Source organism: Natator depressus, chromosome 10 (assembly GCF_965152275.1).
Source record: "Natator depressus isolate rNatDep1 chromosome 10, rNatDep2.hap1, whole genome shotgun sequence".
NCBI classification, from domain to species: domain Eukaryota; kingdom Metazoa; phylum Chordata; order Testudines; family Cheloniidae; genus Natator; species Natator depressus.
In genome coordinates, this window is record NC_134243.1 from 80,003,935 (window position 1) to 80,029,257 (window position 25,323).

General features: G+C 45.6%; 1 protein-coding gene across 1 annotated transcript in view; it reads right to left on the reverse strand.

The window, feature by feature from the left end:
• ITGA11 (integrin subunit alpha 11) overlaps positions 1–25,323 on the reverse strand; it is a 151,946-nt gene that overhangs the window by 116,936 nt on the left and 9,687 nt on the right. Inside the window, exon 2 of the mRNA XM_074966615.1 lies at positions 13,597–13,708. Coding sequence (XP_074822716.1) covers positions 13,597–13,708 — 112 coding nt within the window. The remainder of the gene's footprint in view (positions 1–13,596; positions 13,709–25,323) is intronic.

Genomic DNA, 25,323 nt, shown 5'->3' on the forward strand with positions numbered 1-25,323 from the left:
CCGCGGGGTGTGTGTGTGTGTGTGTGCAGAGATGTGCATCTCCATGTGTGTGTGCATCTGTGCACACAAGCGTGTGCATGTGGGGTGGTGTGTGTCTCCATGTGTGTTGGGTGTGTGTGGGTATGTGTACGTGGGGAGAGGTGGGTCTGTTTGTGTGCTGGGGCAGGAGGAAGTGTGTGAATCTGTGTGTGTGTGTGTTGGGGCAGGGGAGGTGTGCGCTTCTTACTTTATCCAAGCAGGTGCATCCATGCCTAGTGATGGGATTTTTACGCACCCTTTGCTCCCGCGAGCGGTCACAGTGGTCAGCTTCGCCATCTGAAGCTACAGCGACTCACACTAGCGGAGGGCCTGCCCCATGAGGTGCAATTCACCTCCAGGGAATGGACTACCGCCCATCCTACCTACAACGTGAGGGTCTCATAGTTATACATGTCCTTAACAATATCTTGTTAACAAAATTCGGCTTCATTCAACTGAAAACTATATAAACCGACTTTATACCAAGGGCAAAAGCCATATGGAGGTGTATTCTGCCCTCCACTACACCCAGGCACCCCCCATGACTTCGGTGGAGATTCCTAGGTGTCAGTGAGGGCCCGCTGTGGCCCATTGCTGGGTATTTCCGTTGATCCAGCACCACCGAGCATAAGCACAACTTGCATGCTGGAGCTTTCCACAGTGTGTGGCAATTCAGCCATTGCTATTGTGCAAAATTATATGACATGATTCTATCAGGTTTGATAGCTGACTGCTATTTATTCCGTTCACACGCTCAGTGGAAAGATATTGAGTTTTTTTAAAAGGAGCCAAGCTTTGAGGAGGAAACGCTTGCCATTAACTTGCTGGTCTGGGAGAACAATGAACAGAGAAGCTTGATCCCACACATTGACCTTTTTTTAGTATTACAAATCAAACTCCTCCCCCTCCCCCTAGAATTTAGTATTCTGGAGTCTTTCCTCTCAAACTTTTGATTATGGGGGGTTATGGTTAGAACCCAAAAAGCGTGTAATATCTGGCTCACTGCCCTAAGAAAATAGTCCTGACCAAAAATATACATAGTATATATTTACACAAACACACTCATAAGTATATATATAAATGTGCATACATATCTATGTATATAATAACATTTGAAATTCTCCTAAAAATCATCTAACTGGCCAAAAGCACCATTAAAATATTTAGAAACTAGCATAGGTGCCAAAGTACTCGGATTCCACACTTGGTATTTGGCAGCAAAGTTTTGGGAGTGTTGTTATAGCAATTGCTCCTAGATAGTCTTGCATTTTTGAGGTTGTCATTTTGTTTCCTGGCACCCCTTTTCCTTTCAGCAGATTTCATGGAACCTTTTGGAGGCTGTTGTTGAGGAACAAATGTCTGGTTTCCGCCTCGCCAGCAAGCTGTGGTTGCATTTCATCATTTCCATTTCATCTGCCTCCTGCCAGTTGAGGTCCTACACCATTATTATCAATCACATAATAGGGTTCCTCTACAGTGTGCCTGCCGGTTTTATGCTATGGCCACTTTGTTTGGTCAGTGATTTATATTTTAACCAGAGTGACTCATGGTGGTTTTTTGTTTTTTTTTTAATAAAAATACCTTTGCCTATTTATCTTGCCTCAGGATATCCATTTATATTCTTGCAAAGACATGGAAAGAAGCAGACACTGGATGTTGGCTTGAGGAACATGGAGTAGCTTTACTGAATCATTGGATACATGCGGTGAAAATTCCTTCATGATGCTATAGGTGATGGCCTGGAAGCATAAGTAAAATTACATTTCAATTGGCAGTATATGCCACTTTATACCTCCAGAGTGCCCCAGTCATCCCCACACTGCTTGGAAGTAACTACATGAGGTGCAAGGCAGGTAACTATCACCCCTGAAAGAGAGGTAAATGCACAATTGCCAACTTTCATTTGGTAAATAAGCACCCCGACTTTCACAGTAAGCCAAAAATCAAGCTAATCCCATTTCAAAACAAGGCCAAAACAAGCCAATCCCGAAGAATACCAACACTCTATGTGACTAGATCCCCCGGCCTGCAGTCTGGGACTGTGGTGGGCCTGCAGTGCACCCTTGCCCCTGCTTGCCAGGAGCCAATCAAAAAAAAGAAGCAACAAGCTACAACAAGCTACAAGCCGAACAAACAACAAGATAAAAGCCAAAAACTAGCCAACAAGCAACTCACAAGCCAATTAAGCCAAAAATAAGCCCAATTTCTGCATTTTTTTCGCAGGTTTGGCATGTCTGGGTGAGTGTGAAGGAATCATGTAAGCATGAATAGGGACCAATTTAATGACTTTGCCATGGTCCCAGTTAGATTTTAAAACTGAAATCTAATCAACTACATTTGCCAGTTTGGTAAGTGTTGTAGCCAATACTGGATAAAATGGATCGAGTCCAGGGAGCCCTATCTTACTAATTTTAGTGTGAGGTTCTTTCCAGGTCTACATTTGCTTTAGACAGTATTTCTCACACCAGGACACTTGGTTATTCATAACCAATCAGTAGTTTATTAATTCATCAAGAACCACATAAGTACATAATTCACTACGACAAACGTTCTAGACCCGCAGTGAACTGGAAACAAGTGCTAAGAAACCAAACTGTCTCAAGGGTTGGAGGTCAGGACTCGGGGCCAGTAGCAAGTCTAATCTCCAGGCCGCCTCAGGAGTACAGGTGGCCTGCAGCAGGCAGCCCAGTTGGCCATGCCTCCTGATTGGCTGCAGGGGCCAGCAGCAGCAGTTTGGTGGCTGCTCAGGGCTCATGCCCACCACTGTGCCTGCTGCCCATGCCCGGTACCCAGCCTTGCCTCTGTCCTGCCCCTGCCTTGAACCCCTTGTTGCCTGCTATCCTGCTCACTCCAGTTCCTGACCTGAGACAAAGTGACTGGTAGTCGTTCCACTGATTTCAGTGGGCACTGGGTCAAGACCTAAAAATCATGAACTATTAATGGCTATAAAATGATTATCATAGAATCATAGGACGGGAGGGGATCTTGAGAGGTCATCTAATCCATTCCCTGCACTCATGGCATTATCTAGACCATCCCTGACAGGTGTTTGTCTAACCTGCTCTTAAAAATCCCCAATGATGGAGATTCCACAACCTCCCTAGGCAATTTAATCCAGTGCTTAACCATCCTGACAGTTAGGAAGTTTTTCCTAATGTCCAACCTAAACCGCCCTTGCTGCAATTTAAGCCCATTGCTTCTTGTCGTATCCTGAGAGTTTAAGAAGAGCAATTTTTCTCTCTCCAACTTGTAACAACCTTTTATATACTTGAAAACTGTTATGTCCCCTCTCAGTCTTCTCTTCTCCAGACTAAACAAACCAATTTTTTCAATCTTCCCGCATAGATCATGTTTTCTAGATCTTTAATCATTTTTGTTACTTTCCTCTAGACTTTTTCCAATTTGTCCACATCTTTCCTGAAATGTGGTGCCCAGAACGGGACACAATGCTCCAGTTGAGATCTAATTAGCCTGGAGCAGAGCGGAAGAATTACTTCTCGTGTCTTGCTTACAACACTCCTGCTAATACAGGGGAGCCTGAGAAGGAGCCAGAATTTACCAATGTCCATTGCCTAAGAGCCACAGTAATACATCAGCAGCCCCCATCAGCCCACCACCCCCAGCACCTCCAGCCCTGACAGTCAGCACTTTCCCTCCCCCCACCCCCCCGTGCCTCCTGCCTGCTGCAATCAGCTGTTTTACAGTGTACAGGAGCCTCTGGGGGAGAGGGGGAAGGAGCAAGGGCGCAGCAGGTTCAGGAGAGGAGGCGGGAAGGGCAAGGGCCTTGGGGTAAGCAGAGGAAAGTTGGCGCCTGTAGCTCCAGCCCTGGAGTAGGTGCCTATGCAAGGAGCTGCATATTAACTTCTGAAGAGCCGCATGCAGCTCTGGAGCCCCAGGTTGGCCACCCCTGGGCTAATACGTCCCAGAATGATGTTCGCTTTTTTTGCAACAGTGTTACACTGTTGACTCATATTTAGCTTGTGGTCCACTATGACCCCCAGATCCCTTTCTGCAGCACTCCTTCCTAGGCAGTCATTCCCCATTTTGTATGTGTGCAAAAGATTGGTCCTTCCTAAGTGGAGTACTTTGCATTTGTCCTTATTGAATTTCATCCTATTTACTTCAGACATTTCTCCAGTTTGTCCAGATCATTTTGAATTTTAATCCGATACTCCAAAGCACTTGCAAGCCCTCCCAGTTTGGTATTGTCCACAAACTTTACTCTCTCTCTCTCTCTCCGTGTCATTATCTAAATCATTGATGAATATATTGAACAGAACTGGACCCAGAACTGACCCCTGTGGGACCCCACTCGATATGCCCTTATATTGAAAAAAAAATCAAGGAAACATTCTCTATCAGTCTACAAGGACCTTGTGACACCCTGTACCCCATGTTCACCACTTTTGTACATTTAGGATATATTTTGCATAAAGTATGCCTTGTGAGGTATCATTTGAAACTTATAATCTGCTGAACATCATTGTCCTGTTAAAAAGTGTGTAACAACACTGTGTAAAGCTATGAGATTTTACTATATGTTCGTTACTGAAATATGTTGCAATTCTGGGTAACGCCCCCAGACTAGCTCCTCAGAGACAGCAAAGAACTGACCACAGGTGTTAGAAAACTATTAACTGCTGAAACAACCATTTGCCAACAGGGGAGACTGTAAACAAAGAAATTTGCAATTCACCTGAAAGACATTTTGAATCTCATGTGCACAGGGGACTGTTTTGCCTACTCCCAAGTGAGCGGGGGCGGGGGGTAATCCTCAAAGTGAGGAGGTGGTTATAAAACGGAGAGACAGAGACCTCCTCCTCATCTCTCCTCCCCATCTCTACTCACGGCAGCAAGATCACTTGAAAGACAAATGGTTCATCACTGAACTGGGGGCAGTGTTCCTGGCCTGCAGGTTTTTGCAGCCAGTACAGATTACTGAAAGTTTTTGGGTAAGAGAAACCTATTTGCTTTTTATTTAAATTTATTAGCTGTGATAAATTTAGGAATTAGCTTGCATGTTTATATTTTTATTTCTTTTGTAACCAGCTCTGAATTTAATGCCTTATCACTTGTAAATCACTTAAAATCTATCTTTCTCTAGTTAATAAACTTGTTTTACTGCTTTATCTAAACCAGTGTGTTTGACTGAAGTGTTTGGGACATCTCTACTCAGGTCAACAAGGCTGGTGTATTTATTACCCTTTGTTGGAATGACAGACTAAAATAATGAGCTTGTACCGTCCAGTGAGCTACTGAACAGTACAAGACACGTATTTCTGAGGGGCAAGGCTGGGACTGTGGGATATGCGGGTGTCACCCTGTATCTATTCATGTATGGCTGGGCGTAGCATTCATGTACTCAGCTGGGAGGACTCTGCAGGGTTGGTGTTCGCTAGCAAAGCCGTGTTAAAGGCTTTCCAGGCTGGAGAGCTAAGGGGACACAGCAGTTCACCCTGGGGAATGTCACAGACCTTCTATTGCACAAAGAGAGATCAAGGATAAAAACCTCTTGAGGGCGGGGGCGGGGGTAAGAAAAATCAGTCCTTATAATCAGCAAACAACTGGTCTTTCACTTACAGGTCTGAGGCTTTAAGCAACTAATGGCTCATTTATTATCATACTTCTCAACCCCAACAGGCAAAAGCCTGGAGTTTTTTGATAAGTAAAACCTTGAGACAAAATGGCTGCTGAAATGAGTGTAAATTGCTTCATTTTGTCCATGTGAACAAAGAGCCGGACCCAGCCTCTGCCAGAGAATGAGAGAGCTGAGAGACGTGCACTATACTCTATGAACCCGGCTAAGCAACTGCACGAGGGAGGCTGTTATTTGCAAAGGAAGAGTTTGCAAAGACAGGGGCAGGTTACCAGGGACTGGACATTTAGTCATCATAAATACCCAGTTGGAGAGTAGGAACTCTGAAGACAGGAACTTTTCTTGTGTTATGAGATGGTAGCCAGTGGTAGAACAATTACAAAATACAGCCGTAGACTCAGTGCAGTGCGTAAATTACTTAGGAACAACTGACTTCATGAGATAGAATGTGACCCCTATAGGAACAAGGGCCATGCATCCAAGGGTAGAAGTGGAGCTCCCCCTGGAGAAAGAGCCTTACTAACTTTTCTTGCAGACGGTATTCTTCTTTCAAGCTTCTTAATATCTGAACAGGACAGTAGGCAGGCTCTGCTAAAATACCCTCTTCCCCCCCCAATACACCAGGGTTACCCCTGAAGAAGAGATTTTTAAAGTTAAATGATTTTCTCTGTAGTTGCCACCCATGGTGGATTTTTCCAGCAGTCGTCGTAGTCTTTCCCGCGTACAGTCAGATGAGGAACATTGCTTGAGGAGCAGTTTGGCACATCAGCTTGGAGCAATATGCTATGTATCTAATTAACATCTGGATTGCCACACACATGGATGCCCTCTGCATTCTGTTACAGTACAGTTTGCTAGGGGTGGCATGTACTTTTAAGATCAAAGTGAGGATTTTCAAAAAAGGATTGTGTCCAAAGCAAACGGGGAAAGGAAGCTAAAGGAAATGCATCTTATTTACTCTTCCTTATCTAATTCTGAGACCTGCAGCTTCAAGTCCCTGAGCTCAGAACCAACCCATCAGAAAACTCTTTGCAGAAACCAAACGTCTATTAGGGCCTAAATCAAAGATCACAGACATCAGTGCAAAGACTGCCATTGACTGCTATGGGCTTGGGATCAGGTCCTCGCAAATACAGTATTTCATCTATTATCCCACAGCAGGTGTCTCTATAAGTGAGAAGGCAGTGCTTGTGAAAGACGTCAGATTAGCAGCCCTGGAAAATGGAGACTCCCCCTTCCCCCCCGCCAAGTCAACTTGTCTCTGTGCCTCAGTCCTGCCCTTGAGGAAAGACCTGTAGGGGTCACAGGATCTTTCTTCTTCCATGCCTGGCTCTTGACTTCTCTGCCTAGGCTACAACTAAGGATGCCAATTTTGTGGCAGTTGCCCCGATTTTGTGATGTGATCTCTGCTCTCTAGGAAATGAACTAAGATACACAGCTCATTTCACACACAGCCATCAGATGGCAATGACTTCTGGTCACCATCAGTGGAGGCTTGATTTGAGCCAGCTGCCTAGCAGAATTGTTCTACCATCCAGTTGCCAAAGGACTTTTCTGTGGGATAACAGACTGCACAACTTTACTGAGTGCTAAAATTAGCTAATTTAAGCCTTCAAAGAGGAAGCAGTTTCTGCAAACAAGAAGATTAATAATTCCTTATTAACAACACATGATAACACTTACCTCTCTAGCTAGCTACCTGATGGGCTGCCACCTCAGGCAATATTGGAATACATCATTTTCACCGACAGTCACTTGTGGGTGCAAAAATTGCACTTGCAAAACAGGTGGCTGGGATGATACCCCCTTAAAAATTAACTCTGCTATGTTAGTTTAAGGTTCTGATTGTGAGTGGGAATACAGGAAAGTGTGCACACCCTTTTGGCTCTCAAATCCCCAAGTGCATGCGCTCAGTGCAAGGGGGGCGGGGAGGGTTGTCATACACCAATATGAGAATCTGGCCCTTTCACTAAATCTCAGAAACAGTGAAGTCACAGATGCCACAGGAACTCAGCCAGCCATCTACCCCCTTCATCATCCAGAACATAGGCCCTCAGCCCCTCCAAAAACCCCTCTCAAATAGGTGTTTTTTGTATTGAGCTAAGTCACTAAGTTCAGGCAGTTTTGGACTGGGGGATAGGGGCAAGTCCCAGAGCCCTCACAGAGAACACCCTGCCAGCTGCCCCTTTTCTTTTATAACAGGGGATCCAGCTTGAGTGCAGCTGCTCACCACCAAGGAGGGAGGCAATCCTTCAGGTAAGCCAGGCCCAGGTCAGAACCAATACCTGAAACTCCACCCAAAGACCAATAAGCTGCTGGTGCAGATCCCAGAACACTGGCCTCAAGTGCTCTCAAGGCAATGTTCTGCTCAGTAAGCGAGCAGCTGTGTTCGACGCCGGCTGTAGTCTCCCCGTGGTTTCAAGACATACATCGGTGTGAAGCACGTTGCCGTTTGCTTTAGAAGCAAAGCGAAATCACGAGTTTCTGCCAGGGAGAGCCTGCTTCTATATCACACATTGACCCTTTTTCACCACATAGCCGCTAGCTCCTTCAGACAGATAAACACCATGGGCTAAACCCTGCCCTTTGGAGGCTGACAGGGAGGGAGAACAGATGTAGCACCTGCCGATGAATTCCATCTGTTCAGGGCAGAGGCAGGCCTTGGGGCACTGGAGAGAACATGCCAAGCAGCAGCATTTAAACCTGGAACTGATAAACATGGTCTACGCTGAGCCCTGGGCCTCTGCTAGGTGCCCAGCTAGGGTCAGGGCCCTGGCCCCACCTGCAGTTCAGCTGGCTACAACCCCTTTGGGGTGAGGACGGGGGCATGATGGAGTGACTCGGCTGGGCAAACAGTCCAGGGACACACCAAGGGGTAGGGTGGATTCTCTGTCCCTTAAAGTCTTTAAATAGAGACTGGACATTCTTCTAAAATGATCCACTCTAGCTGGTTCAGACAGAAGTTAGGAAGTGACGTTTTGTGGCCTGTGTTAGACAGGAGGTTGGACTAGAAGATCACAGTGGTTCCTTCGGGCCTTAAAATAAAAGCTAGAAAAATTGTGACTATCTCCAGTGAGGACAAACTTGACAGAAAACAGATACTTCATCCTAGCTCTCGCCCGCCACGTACACCACAAGGCAGCTGGCATGACTTAGGCTAGTTGACCAGCAAATGGTAGAACACAAGTATCTTACTTCAGGCCATTGTAAACCAGATGTGTATCGCTTTTACATACCAATGCGCCTGCTGTATCTGTTGCCAAGGTGTTAGTGGTACACTCGACAGCGACTGAGTGCTGCAATCAGGAGCAGTCAGAGTTGCAATTGCTAGCAGTGTATCATGCGGATGTAAAACAGGATTGAAGACTTTAATTGTGATTAAAGATCAACGTTGCCAGAGATATGCTGCCTTAGCAGGCAGAAATTACTGCTTTAGCCTGCCTGAGATTGATTATGGTTGTAAGTTTTATTAGAATTGCTGGCTCACCTACCACAGGAGATCAGATGGGAGAAATACACCATGCACTGTGATTCATACTCAGCTTTGGCTATATTAGAGATTGGCACGAGGAGAAAGATTTGGATTCTGGACACTCCAATCATCAGGAAATTCTGATCCAAGCCTAACTCAAGGCTGTATGATCTAGTTCACATGTAAACGCTGGTGGCATTTTGAATCATGACAGAAAAGGGGCTATTGCCATGTTGGACCAAAGTTCTACCAGAAGGTGCTGGGCACAGAAAATGTTACTCTAACATGGCCAATTCCTACCTATTCCTCTACCCGAGCAAGATGAATAGTCAGGAAATAATTCACAATTTATTGAGCGAGTTATGCTTGCTCCTCATTTTATTGGCTTTTCCGTGAGCATGCATACAGAGGGTCTTTTGTTCCCCAAAATGTTGGGGAAAGACCATCGTGGAGGCAAATATCAACATTTACATCCCAATAAGGAGATCTGTGTGTGGATACAAGTATCCTCTCTTTCATTCTTTCTTGTTTAATGAGGAGAAGTGTTCCTGGCTGCTCCTAGAGGGGAAGAAATAATCCAAACAATTGCAAATGGCAGTGAAATCCCCAATTCAGTGGCATTTGGGGAATGCAGTTTATTCTTTCCCCACATGTTTAATTTTAAAAATGTATGATTAATAGACGTGCTGAATAACAGTTGGTGTTGATTTAGCAGGTTCCTTAGCTGCATCGCTGTTCCCTGAGCCACAAGGAATTTGACGAGTGAAACGTTAATTCTTAGTAAACAGAAATAGCTGGCAACTCTCATTTCTTTGTTCATTTGTTTGCACTGGCTTTGCTGGCAGATGGATGCAGTGGATGAGCTTTTTAAATGTGGCACTTGGAATGCCAGCCACCAAAATCCTGCAATAGAAGTATCTGCCACCTCAGATGGAAACCACAGGTCTCCACACATTGATACTGGGATATAAGAGGATTTCTTCTGTCTTTCCAAAATAGATAAAGTGACCCAAAGGAGAGGGAAGACAGGCCGACAGGCGTCATGGAAAGAAGGTGGACTCTCATCAACAGAGGGGCTCAACGCCCAGCAATCCAGTTAATGTCAAGGGGAACTGGGGGCACACAGCACTTCTGAACATCAGGCTGCTTACATGGGTGCCCAGATTTGCAAAAGTGGTTTTGCCCAGGTTGAGATGCCTTAAAGGGGCCTGGTTTTCAGGAAGTGCTGAGCTCCCACCCCCTGAAAGACACACCCCATAAGGAGTCTCAAGTTGGGCGCACACACACAAAAAACATTAGTTATTTTTGAAAATGTAGAGCTAGGGCCAAATGTAATTTGGGGAATTCTGGTGGTCCCATGTAAGCAGTAGGAAAATACCTAGGTCTTAAATACAGGCACCCAGTTTTGAAAGGCTCAGCCAAGAGTTTTAAGTTTACAGGGCACCGTTAAATACCTATACTTTCCTTTTCAATTGGCAACAGTGAATGCATAATAGTGCTTCCATTCTCCTTTCAAACCAGTCCCTAAATGCCGGCTCTCACAGGAACGTCAATCTACATTCTCTGAATCTCAGAATTCAATCCCCTCCTGTAGGGTGAGCAAAACCAGAGGCCAGCGTGGAAACACCCATGCTTTATATAACTGCAAACATCTCAGAAGAATCACAGCTAGGAGTTCTGGCCGTCATAAGCAGTGGCCCTGAGCTCTGATCCACCATGTACTCCTATGGCTGGTCTCTTGTGACCACGGAGTCACCCTTTGCTGTTTCTAATAAGTCTCCAGCCCCCAGCAGTTATCTCTAACTAAAGCAGTATATGGTACTAATTGGGAGAAAACACGCCATCCCTTTGGCTTCAGGGCAATCAGGGCATAAATCCAGCCAGACTCGTCATTCACCACAGGACAGCCTGTCTGGGAAGATCACGAACCTTAAATTAAACAGAAAAGAAACTGCATCTAAATATGTTAAGGCTGTGATGACAAAAGCTGGGGAATCCAAGGTTAAATCAGAACCTCTCATTAACTCACAAGGAAAAGAAGCCACTGAGCCATATTGCAGCAGAGTGAGGGAATGGCAGAACATGAGAACAGCAGTGGGGGAGGCCTAAAAGCCACTACACCAACTCTACGGCATGTGAGGCCACACTGTAAGGGAGAACGTGTGCCTCTAAAGAGACTAAAGAGATAATTCCCTCGGGTTCTCTGAAGATCTGGGGGCCACAGGAAGGACTTTTCATCTGGTGGGTTTTCTCACATGTGAATATCTTAATAAATCAGAGTAGTCATCCCAGACTGAGACAGCAAAGCCCAACATGAACATGGTGAAAGTGTGCACAAAGCCACCCTCACACATAGAAATGACTGAGCATTTAGATCCAAAGCCTCAGATCTTTATCTAGTCACTAGACACCTCCCCATTGCACCCTGCAAACTTTCTGCACAAACTGCTGGCTGCCCCAGCTCGTACGCACACACTGACTGTGATCTCCTCGGGTGTGGGCATCTTCAGAATGGGACAGAGAGCAGCGTCTGGGAGAGGAGCACCAAGCATAGCTGGGCTACGAGTCCCAGAAAGCAGCAGGACAATACGCTGTATGGTCTGGTTTATTCTCTAGAATAGTAGAGCACTCTCTCTGCTTTGGTTAAGGTTGAGAGTCATTTTCTGTTTGGCTGTAGGCTATTATAAATGCTCTAAAATTCACATGCTGATGAGGATTGTCTTGAAATGTGCTGGGCCTCACGGAGGTGCCAGATAGGGTCAGTGGTCCGATTTGAACAAGGGGCTCTTAAGATACAGCCCCAACCCCGCCTTTTACAAAATCATCTTTCTTTTATCATCACCACCTTTTTTGCATACACCTAAAGCACAAATTATGGCTCCGATCCTCCCCAAACTGATCTCAATTGCTTGGGTCTTAGCTCAGCTGGTGCACAGCCCCTTTCCAGTTGGCTCAAAAAGCGAGTAAAGGCAAGGGGTGTCACTCTGGGTTGGCAGGTACCAAAGCGAAAGGCCAAAAAGAGCGGGCTGTGCGCACGCAGCAAGATTAGGGCCCTGTTGAAGCGCGCGTGTCCAGGCAGTCTGTTGGCACGGTATTCGGGTGGCTCACGGTGACATAATCAGAGCGACAGTTTAAAATCCACACACAGACTCAGATTTCCCTTTCGAAGCATTGTCAAGGAAATGAACATTAAACTTCAATACAGGCAAGGAGAAAAACTCCAGTAAGCAGTTAGGATAAAGTCATCCTCTTTCCTGAGCAATTGGACAGTGCGATCAAAGGAAAGCAAGTCCCCGGTGACCTAGTACATAGAGACACCCACCCCCTGCCAACATGAGCTGCTCCTAACCTGTTCAGAGTCTTATAACTTTTTGGTGCAAATCAAAGGAATATGGAGGGGCACTGGAGGAGAATGTGTTGGGGTGTGGGAGCTGTACAGGGGTGTGGCGTTTGGAAGGGTCCAGGGATGGGAGGGGAGAGGGGGCTTCGGGCTGTGGCGAGGGGAATGGGATAAATAAGGATGAGTGGTAGGGAAGGGGATTAAGGGAAATGGTAGGAAACGGGTGGGAGGAATGGGGGGGGGGGAAGAGACATAGTAGAGGGAGTTTGGGGATTGGGGTGGGGGGAAATGGAGGAGGCCTGTACCATAAATTCTTCATATCCTGGTTTTCAGAGATTTAAGGTCCGCTATTCTGGAGGAGCGCTAGGCACCCCTGGGCAACCTTAACTCGGCGTTAATGAAGTTTTGGGACATTGAATAGGTTCCCATACCACCCTCATTGCTGTAATATCTGAGTGCCTTCTAGCCGTGCACTAAATGACGTCTCTAACATCTGGTGAATCATCGTATTATCCTGGGCAGTCCTCGCATTTTCCAGCCTTGGCTAGGCGTGAAACTTTTCACCAGGAAACCTAAAGCCAGATAAAAATTTCACCCAAGTTTCATCTTTCACACCCGACCCAAAGTATCCTGGCCGATGTGCATTTGGGTGGAAACTAGGTAAAACTTGACAGTTCTGACCAGAAGCCAGGCTTTAGAGTTTTCCCTCTGAGTCCCAGACTCTGAAACTCAAAGAGAACCCCCCGGAGGTGTGAGCCCACCTGAGGATCGAAGGAAATGCTCATGGGAATGGAAGCAGCCAGGTGCTGCACATCTCGAATGTCAGTGCCATGTACACATGACAGGCAGCAGCAGGACCTGGAAACTCGACACCCATCAGCTTCTATGGAAGGGAAACAAACTCTCTCTCTGACAGAACCTGTCATGTGAATCACACTTGGAGCGCCTCAGATGGAAGGCGCTAGGGAAGGTCAAAGCTTTACACCAGCGTAAGGGAGAGCAGAATTTGCCTCGTAGTCCCTCTCAGAACAGCAAGTCACAAAGCTGCCTTCTCTGAGGCAACGCCGTTAGCGAGATGGAGCGAGTTTACAGAGTTTTGCATAGACTGGCTTTAAGAGAATGGCTCCCCTTCCTCTTGCTAGGCCACAGTGACAAGAGGCACTCACTTACCATTTCTTCCCAGCGATTTCATGCTGTTGCACGGTGTAGCCAAAGTACGCTTCTTTAGAGCCTGGTATGATTCGGGGCCTTTTGGTGTCAATATTGAAGGTGTCGCAGAATCCTGAGGCAGGGGAAAAAAAAAAAAAAAAAAAAAGATCTAATCAGTTCAAGTCCCGGGTGGGGAGGAGGAGATCTTTCCCTTAATGACACTGACCTCCAGCATAAAGCACCATGAAATCTAACTATTACCCAACACACGGAATTAATAATACAATGCAGGATTGTTACTCCTTACACTGTTTGAAAGGAAAAATCTCATTCTCAGGTATATCCATTGTGAGCCTGTGCCTTCTGTTTCTTCTTATGAGTGAAGAAACTAGCCAGGAAAACCGCTTCCAGGTTTTTTAATCTTATGATACCACTTGTGCGGTACACAGCTAAGAACTCATTTTTTCAGCTGTCCACCTTGCCTCCATTTTAGGGCTTCCCCAGACTCCCAGCGGGCTGCTGTGGGGACTTGCCTTGGGTGTGCCAGGTTGTTGACCCACAGGAGAACACTGGGTATTGGGAGTGAGGGGATATTAGGACAGAGTTTACCCCCAGGCATTGCACTTCATTCATCCATTTGCTGAGCATTATTTCTGCCTAACATGGTCCTGTTCTTTCCCCCTCCCCTCCCCCAGGCCCCAGCAGGAATGTTCTGTAGCCCAATAATTATTACATGGAATTCCCCTGCCTTCCCCACACTGATTATAGGGAATCTGCTCCTTCTATTCTCCTACAGCTTAGTGGGACCATCAGCATCTCCCTGATCACACATCCGGGAAGGACACAGTGCAGCTCACAGAGTCTGATCCTGGGAGATTCTGAGCACGCTAGCTCCTTCTGAAGTTAGCGAAAGAGGAGGGTGCTTTGCATTGCCAGAGCTCTTACAGCTCAGCTCCCCCGTTACCAGTCAGCTCCCTTGACGCAGAAGGGCAAAGGCGCGGGCTGAGCCTTTGTTTGGAGCAAGGGTCCAAGTTCAAGCCTTGACCCTGGCTCCCCAGCAGGGTGCCGTGTCAATAGACTGCTGGCTGACCTGGAGCTGAACTAGTTTTAAAACACGTTGTTTCGGGTGTAGAGGTCACAGCTGCAGAAGTCTGAAGGAAGACACCTGTTTCTGCTCTCCAGCCCATCTGGGGCCTGCACAGACGTCTGGGTGCTGAAATCATTGTAAGGAATTCCTTAGCTGCAAAGGCAGCCTCTAAGCAAAGATAGGAGAGAGACAATCACATTTTTATCCTAGGCCATGCAAGAGCAAGTCACCTTGGAAAACCACAGCTGACAGGACAGGATCAGGAGCAACAAAAAAAGATCTTTGAACATCCTCCTTGCACACCTGCACCTTTCAACCACCTCCCTCTGAATGCAGGGTCACTATTCCGACAGATTGGATTCCTATCTTGGGGTTTATATGGTCCTCATAATTATAATGTCTGAATGCCCCAAAGTCATTATTCTCACAACAGCCCTGTCAAGTAGAGAAGAACTAGCCCCAGTTCACAGCTGGGGGAACAGAGATGGGATGGATTAAGTGAGTTGCCCAAGGCCATATAAGTAGTTTGTGGCTGAGCCAGGCACTGAACTGTCATCTCCTGAATCCCAAACCAGTGCTCTCTCCCCTAGACAATCCTTCCAGAAGGTTTAATGGTGGTTTGAGGCTCTGCCAGGAGAGGCAAATGGATTGGCTGAATTCAGTCTTGCTTTGGGAGCGGAGGCTGTTGTAGCTCCAGGGAAAAGAAGCCAATGTCTAGCGAGCTCTCTCCAGCAGAGTAGGGAGCAGTCTTGATGGACTCTAAAGCGAGATCTCTCCCAGGTGGAAGGATGCTCTGAGATGGGGACTGGAAGCACGGAAACGTGTGATCTTTAAGGCTCAGACGTTTGTTTAAAAAGGATGTCTATTAAACGTATGCTTAAACCTGCATTAAACCTGCTGTCTTCACTAAGAGGCCCCCTTCTGCAGTACAGCTGGTCCAGAATCCAAACCCCTCTGCTGTGACCATCAGCAGAGTTTGGAGAAGTTCAGGACCGGCTTGGATCTCCATGCCCAGCCCGGCTTTGTGCCTCAGACCAGTCTCAGCTTAAAGTGCATTTTTGTTTATAGCATTAGCTGTGCCTTTAGGACAGTCCTGAGCAAGGATCAATGTGAAAACTGCATCACCCCAGGAGACATTGTGCTTTGGAGACTCAGTTCCCTCCCTTCTTTCACCTGGCTCTGGAGAAGAATTAGGGTGCTGGCACTGCTGATGGTCTGTACTAGTCCTTGAAGTGGCTCAACTCTCCAGACTAGCACACTGGGAGATAACTGAGGCTCCAGCCCTTCCCTGCCCCTCCCATCCTACATCCCAGTCACCTGCATGGGGGAGGTGGTAAGCAGGTGCACAATGCCCTTTTTCTCCTTTGCTCCAAGAGCCAAGTAGCCAGCCCAGGTTTTAGATCATTTCTTCCTCCCCCTTATTCCCCCGCATAAGCATTTGGTCCAAGTCCCCATCTAACTCAGCAAAGAACTACTATGATACAAACCTGGTGGGATGTCTGCAGTGTAATGAACTCAACCAAAAAGAATAAAAATAGTTAGCTTGCAATGATAACCGAATTCACCATCAGAACTTTGACTGTCTAAGAAAGGCAGGGTCAAAATATGGCAGCACACACATTTTTGTATGGGTGGTATTTTGTGGTCACTAAAATAAACCAACACACTAAATTCTTTGTGTGCTATAGGGTTTTCTTTAGGGACCTATTTTATTGCTGCATATGAGCTCAAGAGAGCTGGAATGTAGATAGAAAGAAGACTGACAATGGGATGTGAAAATTTCTCTCTCTCTTACCGTGTCCAGACTGTGAAAAGGAATGATGAAATACGTCTTGATCTAGTTCAAGAATTGTAATTGCTCTGAGTGAAATGAAGGGGTCTGGTTTTTATTTGTGCTGTACTATGGTCTCCAGTGTTTTCTTCTGTACAGAAAGTGTGAATAATCTATTTCTGGCTCGCCCTGCTAACCTAAGGGGCATTTCTTGTCATCCAGAAGTTTGGGGCCAGGCACAGATATAAATGTAAATGGCTATTTCTTTGCTGTATAAATCCATAATGGAGTATGCAAAGATTTATAAAAATGGAAGAATAATCTGACATTTCCTGACTCTCTCTTAGCTGTGTGCATCCATTATGCTGTGTGCACCCATATCATCCCTGGGAATCTGAAGTCTTGGTTTTATCATTTGTAAAGACACATCACCATCAGCAATGTTTTAACTACAACAAAGTATGGGTTTTTTTTTTAAATAAGATAAATGCTTAATTGGCAGACAGACTTTCTGATCATAGTCAGCTGTTTCCATGGAGCTACCCTAACACCTCTAAGCCAGCGTGCATTTCACAGGGACACACCAACAGAGGAGGTGCTACAGAGAAAACATTAACCACCGTGCATAACGTGACGGAATCAGATCAAATCCTTCCTCTCTCTCTCCACATGTACTCTTCTTTTGTGTTCTGCAGGCGGGCAGAGCAGAAGGGCGCTGATGCTTGCCAAAAGAATAAAAGAGATACGAGCCAAGTTTGAAATCAGTTCTATAGGTTTCACCTGTGCCTCTCTCGGGAGGCTGGAACGTCAAGGATCAATTGCTTATGCCGAGTATACCAACGTCACGGGTCCACAGGGTTGCCCCTGTTTGAAGTTGAAGCCCCACCTTTGCATGGATCACTGAAACCTGATTGGATAATACTGCAAGAGCAGTTTTCTTGCCTCCAACAAATCTCAGTAGATTTGTTTCAAACAATGGACAGGTTGGTTAGTAGTGGCGATGTCGCTTTATTAGCTAATTTGAGTTCCTCCCACTGAGAAGATTCAGATCAACCTGTCTAGATCCTTGGAGGGACAAGCGCTACGTCAGCTCTATTTGAGTTTTGGCCAGTAGTGTTCTCTGGGTTTCTCGAGGTTTTGGGGGAAACTTTGGGCCACCACTTGAGCTCCAGATTTACATTCTGTCTGGGGAAGGCAAGGGAGGAGGTGCTGGCCCAGGGTTCATGCAGATTGGCACCACCACTCATTAGGAGGGCAAGCTGCTGGCCTCTCTTAAAGCAGCATTGGCTCTACCTATGCTCATGAAACTTGACTTACACTCTAACCGGCCCTTTAGAGGAAAAGATTGTCTATGCCCAGACAATTCTCTCAGATCTCCTTGACCCTTTGACAGGCAGGGTATGGAGCTGGGTAAATAGATTGCATGAGTGGGGAGGACTGATGACCTTCTAGTAATGGATGAAAGAGTCAAGTATCCATGCTAATACGATTAGAGCTATTTGTTGCCTCTGATAATCAAATCATAAGATGCTGCTGACCTGTCTGTAGATCTTGGGAGAATTAGACAGGGCTGCTTGCAAATGGACTCATTCCTATTTCTTGTCAAGACCCAAAGTGTTGTGCTTAGCAATTGTTATTCCTGGAGAGAAAACTCTCATCTTGTCCTCTCTCATTCAATACATATGTGAGGCTGTTAGCAGCATTAGTCTGGAGGTCTGGGGTTGGGGCATCTTCCAGATATGGATGACACACAGCTTATTGTTTCTTGCCCAGAAGAAACAGTTTATCTCTTGCTAAGAGTATTATGCTGCACAAGTCATATACACACTGACTCGTGTCTGAACGCAATGCCAACCTCCTACATGTACACATACTGCTCACCTCCTAGAGGAGATTTTGTTTAAAATATAATCGTCACCATGGATCTCTTTACTTCTTCTTTCCCCCTATCCCAAGCATCTGTCATCTTAATCTGTCCGAGGCAGCACTAAAGTCCACCTGCTTACCACCTTCTTTGATGCAATCCATCTATTGCTTCCTCTGGTTTCCTACCACCCTCTCCTGCCGTGCTATCCTCCCTATATCTTCAAACCAGCAAAGTCCTGGTTCTTGGATTTTGTGAGCCACATCACACAGTTTGACTTCCATCCTAATGCTGTCATTTTAACGTTTGTTCCTTTGCAGAACTCTTTATTGCTGAAAGACGTCTCACAAATACCTGTAGGCACCCAAACACCTGAAAAGAGACCCTGCACCTCTTTACATTAGATGCATATGATCAGAGAACTGAATAGGAAAAGGCGGCCTCGGGGGGACAATTAAAAGAAGTGAACATTACTCCAGTGAAGTATCTAGCATACGACAGAATTTCTGTTCCCCACTGGGCAGAAAATAGCTGCAGGGTCTCATATTCTATGTTGTGGTAATGGTTGGGGAATGACCATTTTAAAGGTGACTACTTGGCAACAGCATGTCTTGGGGGGCAAGCCTTTTTTAAATGGAAAACAAGGGCTCAGCCAGAGGTTGAGATTGGAGTTCCTCAGATGAAAATGCAGGATGGAAAAGTGTTTTTACAGGTAAGAATGTGAGGCATAAATCTGCTCCTTTGTATCCATAGTAACTAATCTGCAACACTGACTTCATGAGCAGAAAGAACAGGAGTACCTGTGGCACCTTAGAGACTACCAAATTTATTAGACATAAGCTTTCGTGGGCTACAGCCCACTGAGTCGGATGCATAAAATGGAACATATAATAAGAAGATTATATATAAGCTTATGCTCTAATAAATTTGTTAGTCTCTAAAGTGGCACAAGTCCTCCTTTTCTTTTTGTGGATACAGACTAACATGACTGCTACTCTGAAACCGGTCTTCATGAGCAGAGAAACTCCTGAGTCTAGCCAAAGAAAATGGAGTTAAGACCCTTTAAAACCAGTTAGAAGAAATTCTAGACAGCAGAGAAGATGAGACATGGAGATTGTGTACAAAATTTTATGGCTAGACTAATCTTTTTTAAATGCTAAAAACAATATCCAGTTTAACTAAAAAGTGCTGCAATTTATCCAATACCTGCTGGATGCAATCCGGGCAATATTACCAACAGCAGTATAATCCAAAGGTATCATGAAGAAAAAACAAGACAGAAGATCTAGCATAGTTGGCCTGACTCTGATCCATTTACACTGGTGTAACTTCACTGTCTTCAGTGCAGAGTGCAGTTACTCCTGATTCACAGAAGTGTAAGCAAGAGAAGAATCTGCTCCTGTATGTAGAATCGAAAACTCTGTCAAAAAGTAACAGAAGCAAGGATTGGGATTTTCAAAGCTGCCTGGGGCAACCAAATCTCCTTGACTGCTTTAAGAGTCTCAGTTAATGGCTCGTTTTCCTTTTGCTGGCTTATATGTGGGAGTTACTGAAAATTGACACCTGTGTCAGATTGTGGAGAATCAGGCCCAGTATTAATGGATGAGGTTTAAATGAGAGCTGGTTGGAAAATGCAGTTGTTCGCCACAGGAAAATGTCAGCTTTTCTTCTAAACACCAAAACTCAAAAGAATTTTCAGCTGAAAACATTACAGTTTTGAGTTTTCATGAAAAAAATTGAAAACTGATAAACAGTTTAGATGGAAAATTATCAGACATCCCTAGTTTCAAACATGCAAAATAGCAAGATCCACCTCCACGTACATGTGTGTCAGTAACTAAACTGCATTCAAGAAGATTAGCTCCCTAGATTATTATATTTTTGTAGTCAACAGAGTAAGTGCTCAATGGGATACAACACACAGTTGAGCTCCCTTCTGCCTTTGCATAGGTTGGATGCTTGAGTTTCAACAGAGTTTCTCTAGTTTTACACCAGTGAGACTTACATAGATAAAGGTCTCAGTGTCCAGAGATGGGAGTTTTGTCTTTTGAAGACTGACATGCTGGGCCCTTGGTTTTCTACTTTTCCCAATTTTATAACATAGGAAGAGTGCAGCACCATCCTTCCTTGCTTGCTTTAGGACTTAAGCATACAGTTGCATCTGCACGTATGGACCTTTAATCTTGCAGACCACTGGGCACAAAATCTGTCCCTGGCTATCCTCCTGTAGAAGAATGCTCTTACACAGTTGCTTTGTGTTATTCCAAAGAACAACTAAAGACAAAATCCTTAGCACATAAGGTAAGTCTATACTGCAATTAAACACCTGCAGCTGGCTGGGGTCAGTTGACCTGGGCTCACAGGGCTCAAGCTATGGAGCGGTTTGACGGCAGTGGAGACTCTTGGCCTTCGGCTGGAACCCAGGCTCTGGGGTCCCATGAGGGGAAGGGGTCCCAAAGCCCAGGCTCCAGCCTGAGCCCAAACACTTATACAGCAATTTTTAGCACCGCAAGCGCAAGTCACCTGATCTGGCCCTGCCACAAGTCTTTTAATCCAGTGTAGACATACCCATACAGGCCTAATATATGGCCCTAGCCTGGTCCCAACCACCACTCATATCTTCTCCGAGAGACAGGGCAGTAGAAAGGTAATCAATCCATTGTGACTATTCATAAAAGGCAATTTAGGACAAAAAAATAGCATTAAAGCTTCATTAAGCAGTGAAGTGTGTACATCAAATCTATTAGGGAGAAGTGTAAAATGGGCAATTTAACACACGTGTGCAAACTGTAAAAAACATGCTCTGGCTTGGCCGTCTCCCCAGGCATGGTCCAGCCAGCCCCCAAAAGACTAGCACAAATTTTAATCAGGGAGACCGACTTGGAAACTGATGCAATTTGGTTACATTTTACTACTCGGGCTGGGAAAAGACCCCTCACATTGCAAATGATCTCTGGGAAAATCCTGTGTGAGACACAACATTGCCAGTCCCATGCATTCACAAATCATGAGTCAGCCTCTCCAGAATCATAAGATTAAAATAATGGATGTGGGGTTCTTTTTATTCGTGTTCTGAGTTTGAGCTTTTAAGGGTCACAGTTTCAAGATTTCCTCCACACCCATGAAGGCTGAAAAATTACTTTTTTTTTTTTTTAAATAAAAACCATGAAAACTGAGATTCTCACGTAATCCCTAGACTCCAGGATCTGGAGTTTAAGAAAAGCCTAAAATATTGGAAAGCTCATGGTAAAAATCCCCAATACTTGGCAACACTGTGAAAGACCAGCTCTGTGTGACATACACACTAAGCCACACTCATCCCATGAAGTATGGGCCTCTGCTTCTGTAATTAGTCTTAAAAATAAGACTATATTCAGGGCCATGACATCAGGAGGCCAGAAGAGGTGGCATGGGCTTCTGTATTCTCACCTCACCCTTAAGACAACACCAGAGTTGCAGCAGGGTCTGCAACAGAGGGACTCTTCCTAAGTTCAGGGTGGACCCAGCATGAGGGAGAATCTTCATACGAGTCAAGTGACAGACAAAGCAATACACTGAGTGGCCAGGCTGTCCTTAAAGCATGGATATTATTACACTACACATAGAGGGCAAGTCTGAGATGTCCCTGCCAATCCTATTTCCTAACGGGAATCACAAGCTTGTGAAGCCCTTTCCCCTGAATTTCACACCTGCTGCCTGGATTTCCCTGGGGTAGGAGATCCCTGGTTTTGTAGAGCGGACACTGCCAACTCTGTGCTTGCTTTAAGGGCCATGCCAGGGAGTGCTAGCAGGGGAGTGGCTGTGGTCACAACATGTTGTAATTTGGTGCTCCCAGGCTTCTACAAAAACAGGAGTACTTGTGGCACCTTATAGCTTCTACAATGGCCCCTTGGAAGCACGTGCAAGTGTCTGTAAGTTAGACCAGCCTGAGGCCACTAACTTACTCCGTGGGGCAAGCTGGCCCTCTGGGTGAGCCCAAAGATAGCATAACACAGCTCCCGTCTCTGGCCCTGCACCACACTCTGCTGAGCCAGAGCCCAGGCTTTGCATGAAAGGTGGATCTATCTGCCTCTCCCATGCGCTGAGAAGAACTGGTTTTTGCCCTTGTTACACTAGGATTTATAATCATTTTCTCAACAGTTGGCAAAGACAATCTGAAGCAAGGTGGCCACCACAACAGCTGTAGCCTATACCTAGATGTAGTATTGCAATACCTTTGCCTCAGTGCCCACCCACTGTCCTTGGGCCTACTCCAGCCACAGGAGAGTCCTGGCCCTCCAACCAGACCGCTGCTTCCAGAGCCACAGAATCCTTTACCAAAGCCCAACAGAAGTATAAAATCAGCCAAAGCTTCAGCTGGCAACCACCTCAGAACAGCCCCTGCTGCTCTAGATTGTGCTCCTGTCTCACCACAGGCTTCTGTGCTGCAATCAACCCCACAGCTCAGTGGCTGGCACACGCCTCCCTTTGCTAAGGGATTCAGGCAGGCTACAGCTCCCCAGAACCCATCTCCACTCAGGCTTCCAGCTCACCCCAGGAGAAGGAAACCAGCCAGCCCACCAGCCTGCTCTGCTTCCAAGCTACTTCCCAGAGAGTGCAAACACCACACCTCCTCTCCTTTGAGGTCTCCGCCATTTAACAGCTCTTTATTTGGGGCAGGAGAAAGAGAGAAATGCACTTGCTCTCCCCACAGCCGTGCTTTATCTCTAATTAGGTCTGGCCCAAGCCACTGGGTTACCTCTCAGGCCCATAATAACTCTTTCACAACCTGTGTGGGGGTAAACACTCCATCACACAATCACAGCCTAGCACATCTGTAGCCAAAACATGTTCCTGATGATACATTTTTATTAGAAGAACACTGTGAAAAAGTAGGGCATTGAAGTTAGGAAACCACAAAAAGTCATTGTGATTGTTAATTGCCTTGACAGTAGTAGGTGAATGGGATTGAATAAAGAAATTATAATGAATGTTTTGATTAGCTGTTAACTGTGCCATATGTAATTGGTGCCCTATAACATCCTTACCAAAAATGAGAGACCAAGATGGTGTCTGGTCTTTGTCAGAGCAAGACAGCCTTGGCAGGATCTCAGGGAAAAAGAGAGATTGTACAAAATCTGTTTTATTGTAAAGTGATGCTAGGTTGGAGCCAATATTCAGTACAAAATTAAACACAGTGAGGAGTTAATTCTTTTCCATTAGGACTTGGAAAGCCTTATCCATATTCTATCCCCAAATACTGACCATGTTAAAAACCAATCACAGCAATATTTACTTGAGGACTGTATGCCATCTCCTTGTTTCACTGTCACAGGAGAAAATACTATTTTATCTTTATACAGCCCCTTTCACCCCCAAAGGCGTTCCAAGCCCCACGCCACTGAACTGCACCTACTTCTGGGGTGAATGGCAGCTCCCAAGCTGCAGAGAGTGTGCCACCCAGCAGAGGAAATATTGAATGAGGGTCACTGGGTTCAAATTCTTGCTCATGTGGCAATTGCTAGGGAGACATTTAAGGTAGGTTTTCATGTCAGAATACTGATTAATGTACGCTGGCTATCATATGTACATATTCTATCAATAATATGGATTATCCTCACCATATATATATTAATATGCCTTAAGCATAAATAGCATTAAGTACCAATATTATAGCAGCTATATAGCTTAAATTGGCCTGTGAATTTTATATCACCCTGCTCACTTATGCTAAGTATCCCATAACCCCTTGCATTCATTGAAGTAAGTTTTGGCTTGAGCAAACAGGGAAGCTGTTAAGATCCGGACAGGTGAGTGCTTTACCATAGCAACCGAAAGGGAATTACTCTCACAGGCCTGTACCCAGAAATGCCCCAAAGGAAGAAGACAAGCCACATGATTGTCCTACCCTAGTACAAACCTAGGAGGTGCCTTCACGCCCTCTGGTGCCTGAAATGCATGTGTTCAGAACAAAGAGCTAAGGGGTACACCATGATGCCAGAAAAACAAAGCAAAGAGCCGACTGGTTCAGTCTAGTTTCAGACGATGTATGCAATACCTTTTACTTGCAAACAGGCAGGGTGTAAAAAGGAGGCATTGGGGTGTAACTTGGGGAGCACATCTTCTGCCTAAGGTGGCTGTAACACCGCTTCACCAGTTGGTTTCCCAGAGACTGATATAGTATGGAACCTTTTTCCTGTACTATATTGTTATTGGCTTAGAGCAATCAACCTGATTGACATTGGTTATTTGCAAAAACAACGAGGAGTCCTTGTGGTACCTTAGAGACTACAAATTTATTTGGGCATAAGCTTTCATGGGCTAAAACCCACTTCATCAGATGCATGGAGTGAAAAGTACAGTAAGAAGAATATATATTCTAGCACATGAAAAGATGGGAGTTGCCTTACCAAGTGGGGGGGGGGTCAGTGCTAACGAGCCAATTCAATTAAGGTGGAAGTGGCCTATTCTCAACAGTTGACAAGAAGTGGTGAATACCAAGGGAGGGAAAATTACTTTTGTAGTGCTATCGAGGCCAATGCAATCAAGGTGGCCCATTTCCAACAGTTGACAAGAAGGTGTGAGTCAGTCTCTTGAATCTATTTCATAATGAACCAAAGTGTGGTCAAGTAATTGACTATCAAATTTATCAACGTGCGTTAACTCGGTTGATCAGAACCCGGGTTAGCCTAGCCCAAGTGTGCGGCCAGACAGCAAAGCCAGACTCGTGTTAGTGTGTCCTCCTCACTAGTGCTGCATTCCCCTGTGCGTGTCGCTAGGACTTCTGGGGGTAGACCCTCTGGTTCTCTGTGCTGAGGTATGAAGAACCATTCTATGAGTCTTTCCCAGTGCATTGTTGGAAAATGTGTCTGTCCTTCTGGGCACACAGGGGGAATTGTGGGAAGGCACTGGAAGACTATTGGCACTCAAGAGATTTTACCTGTGTCCTCACTGATTATTGGGCAGAGTGAAAGCAGAAACCAGGCTCTAGCCTATATCCCCAGTTGGGCCAGACAGCCTGGGTTGAAAGCACCCCATACTCAGGTG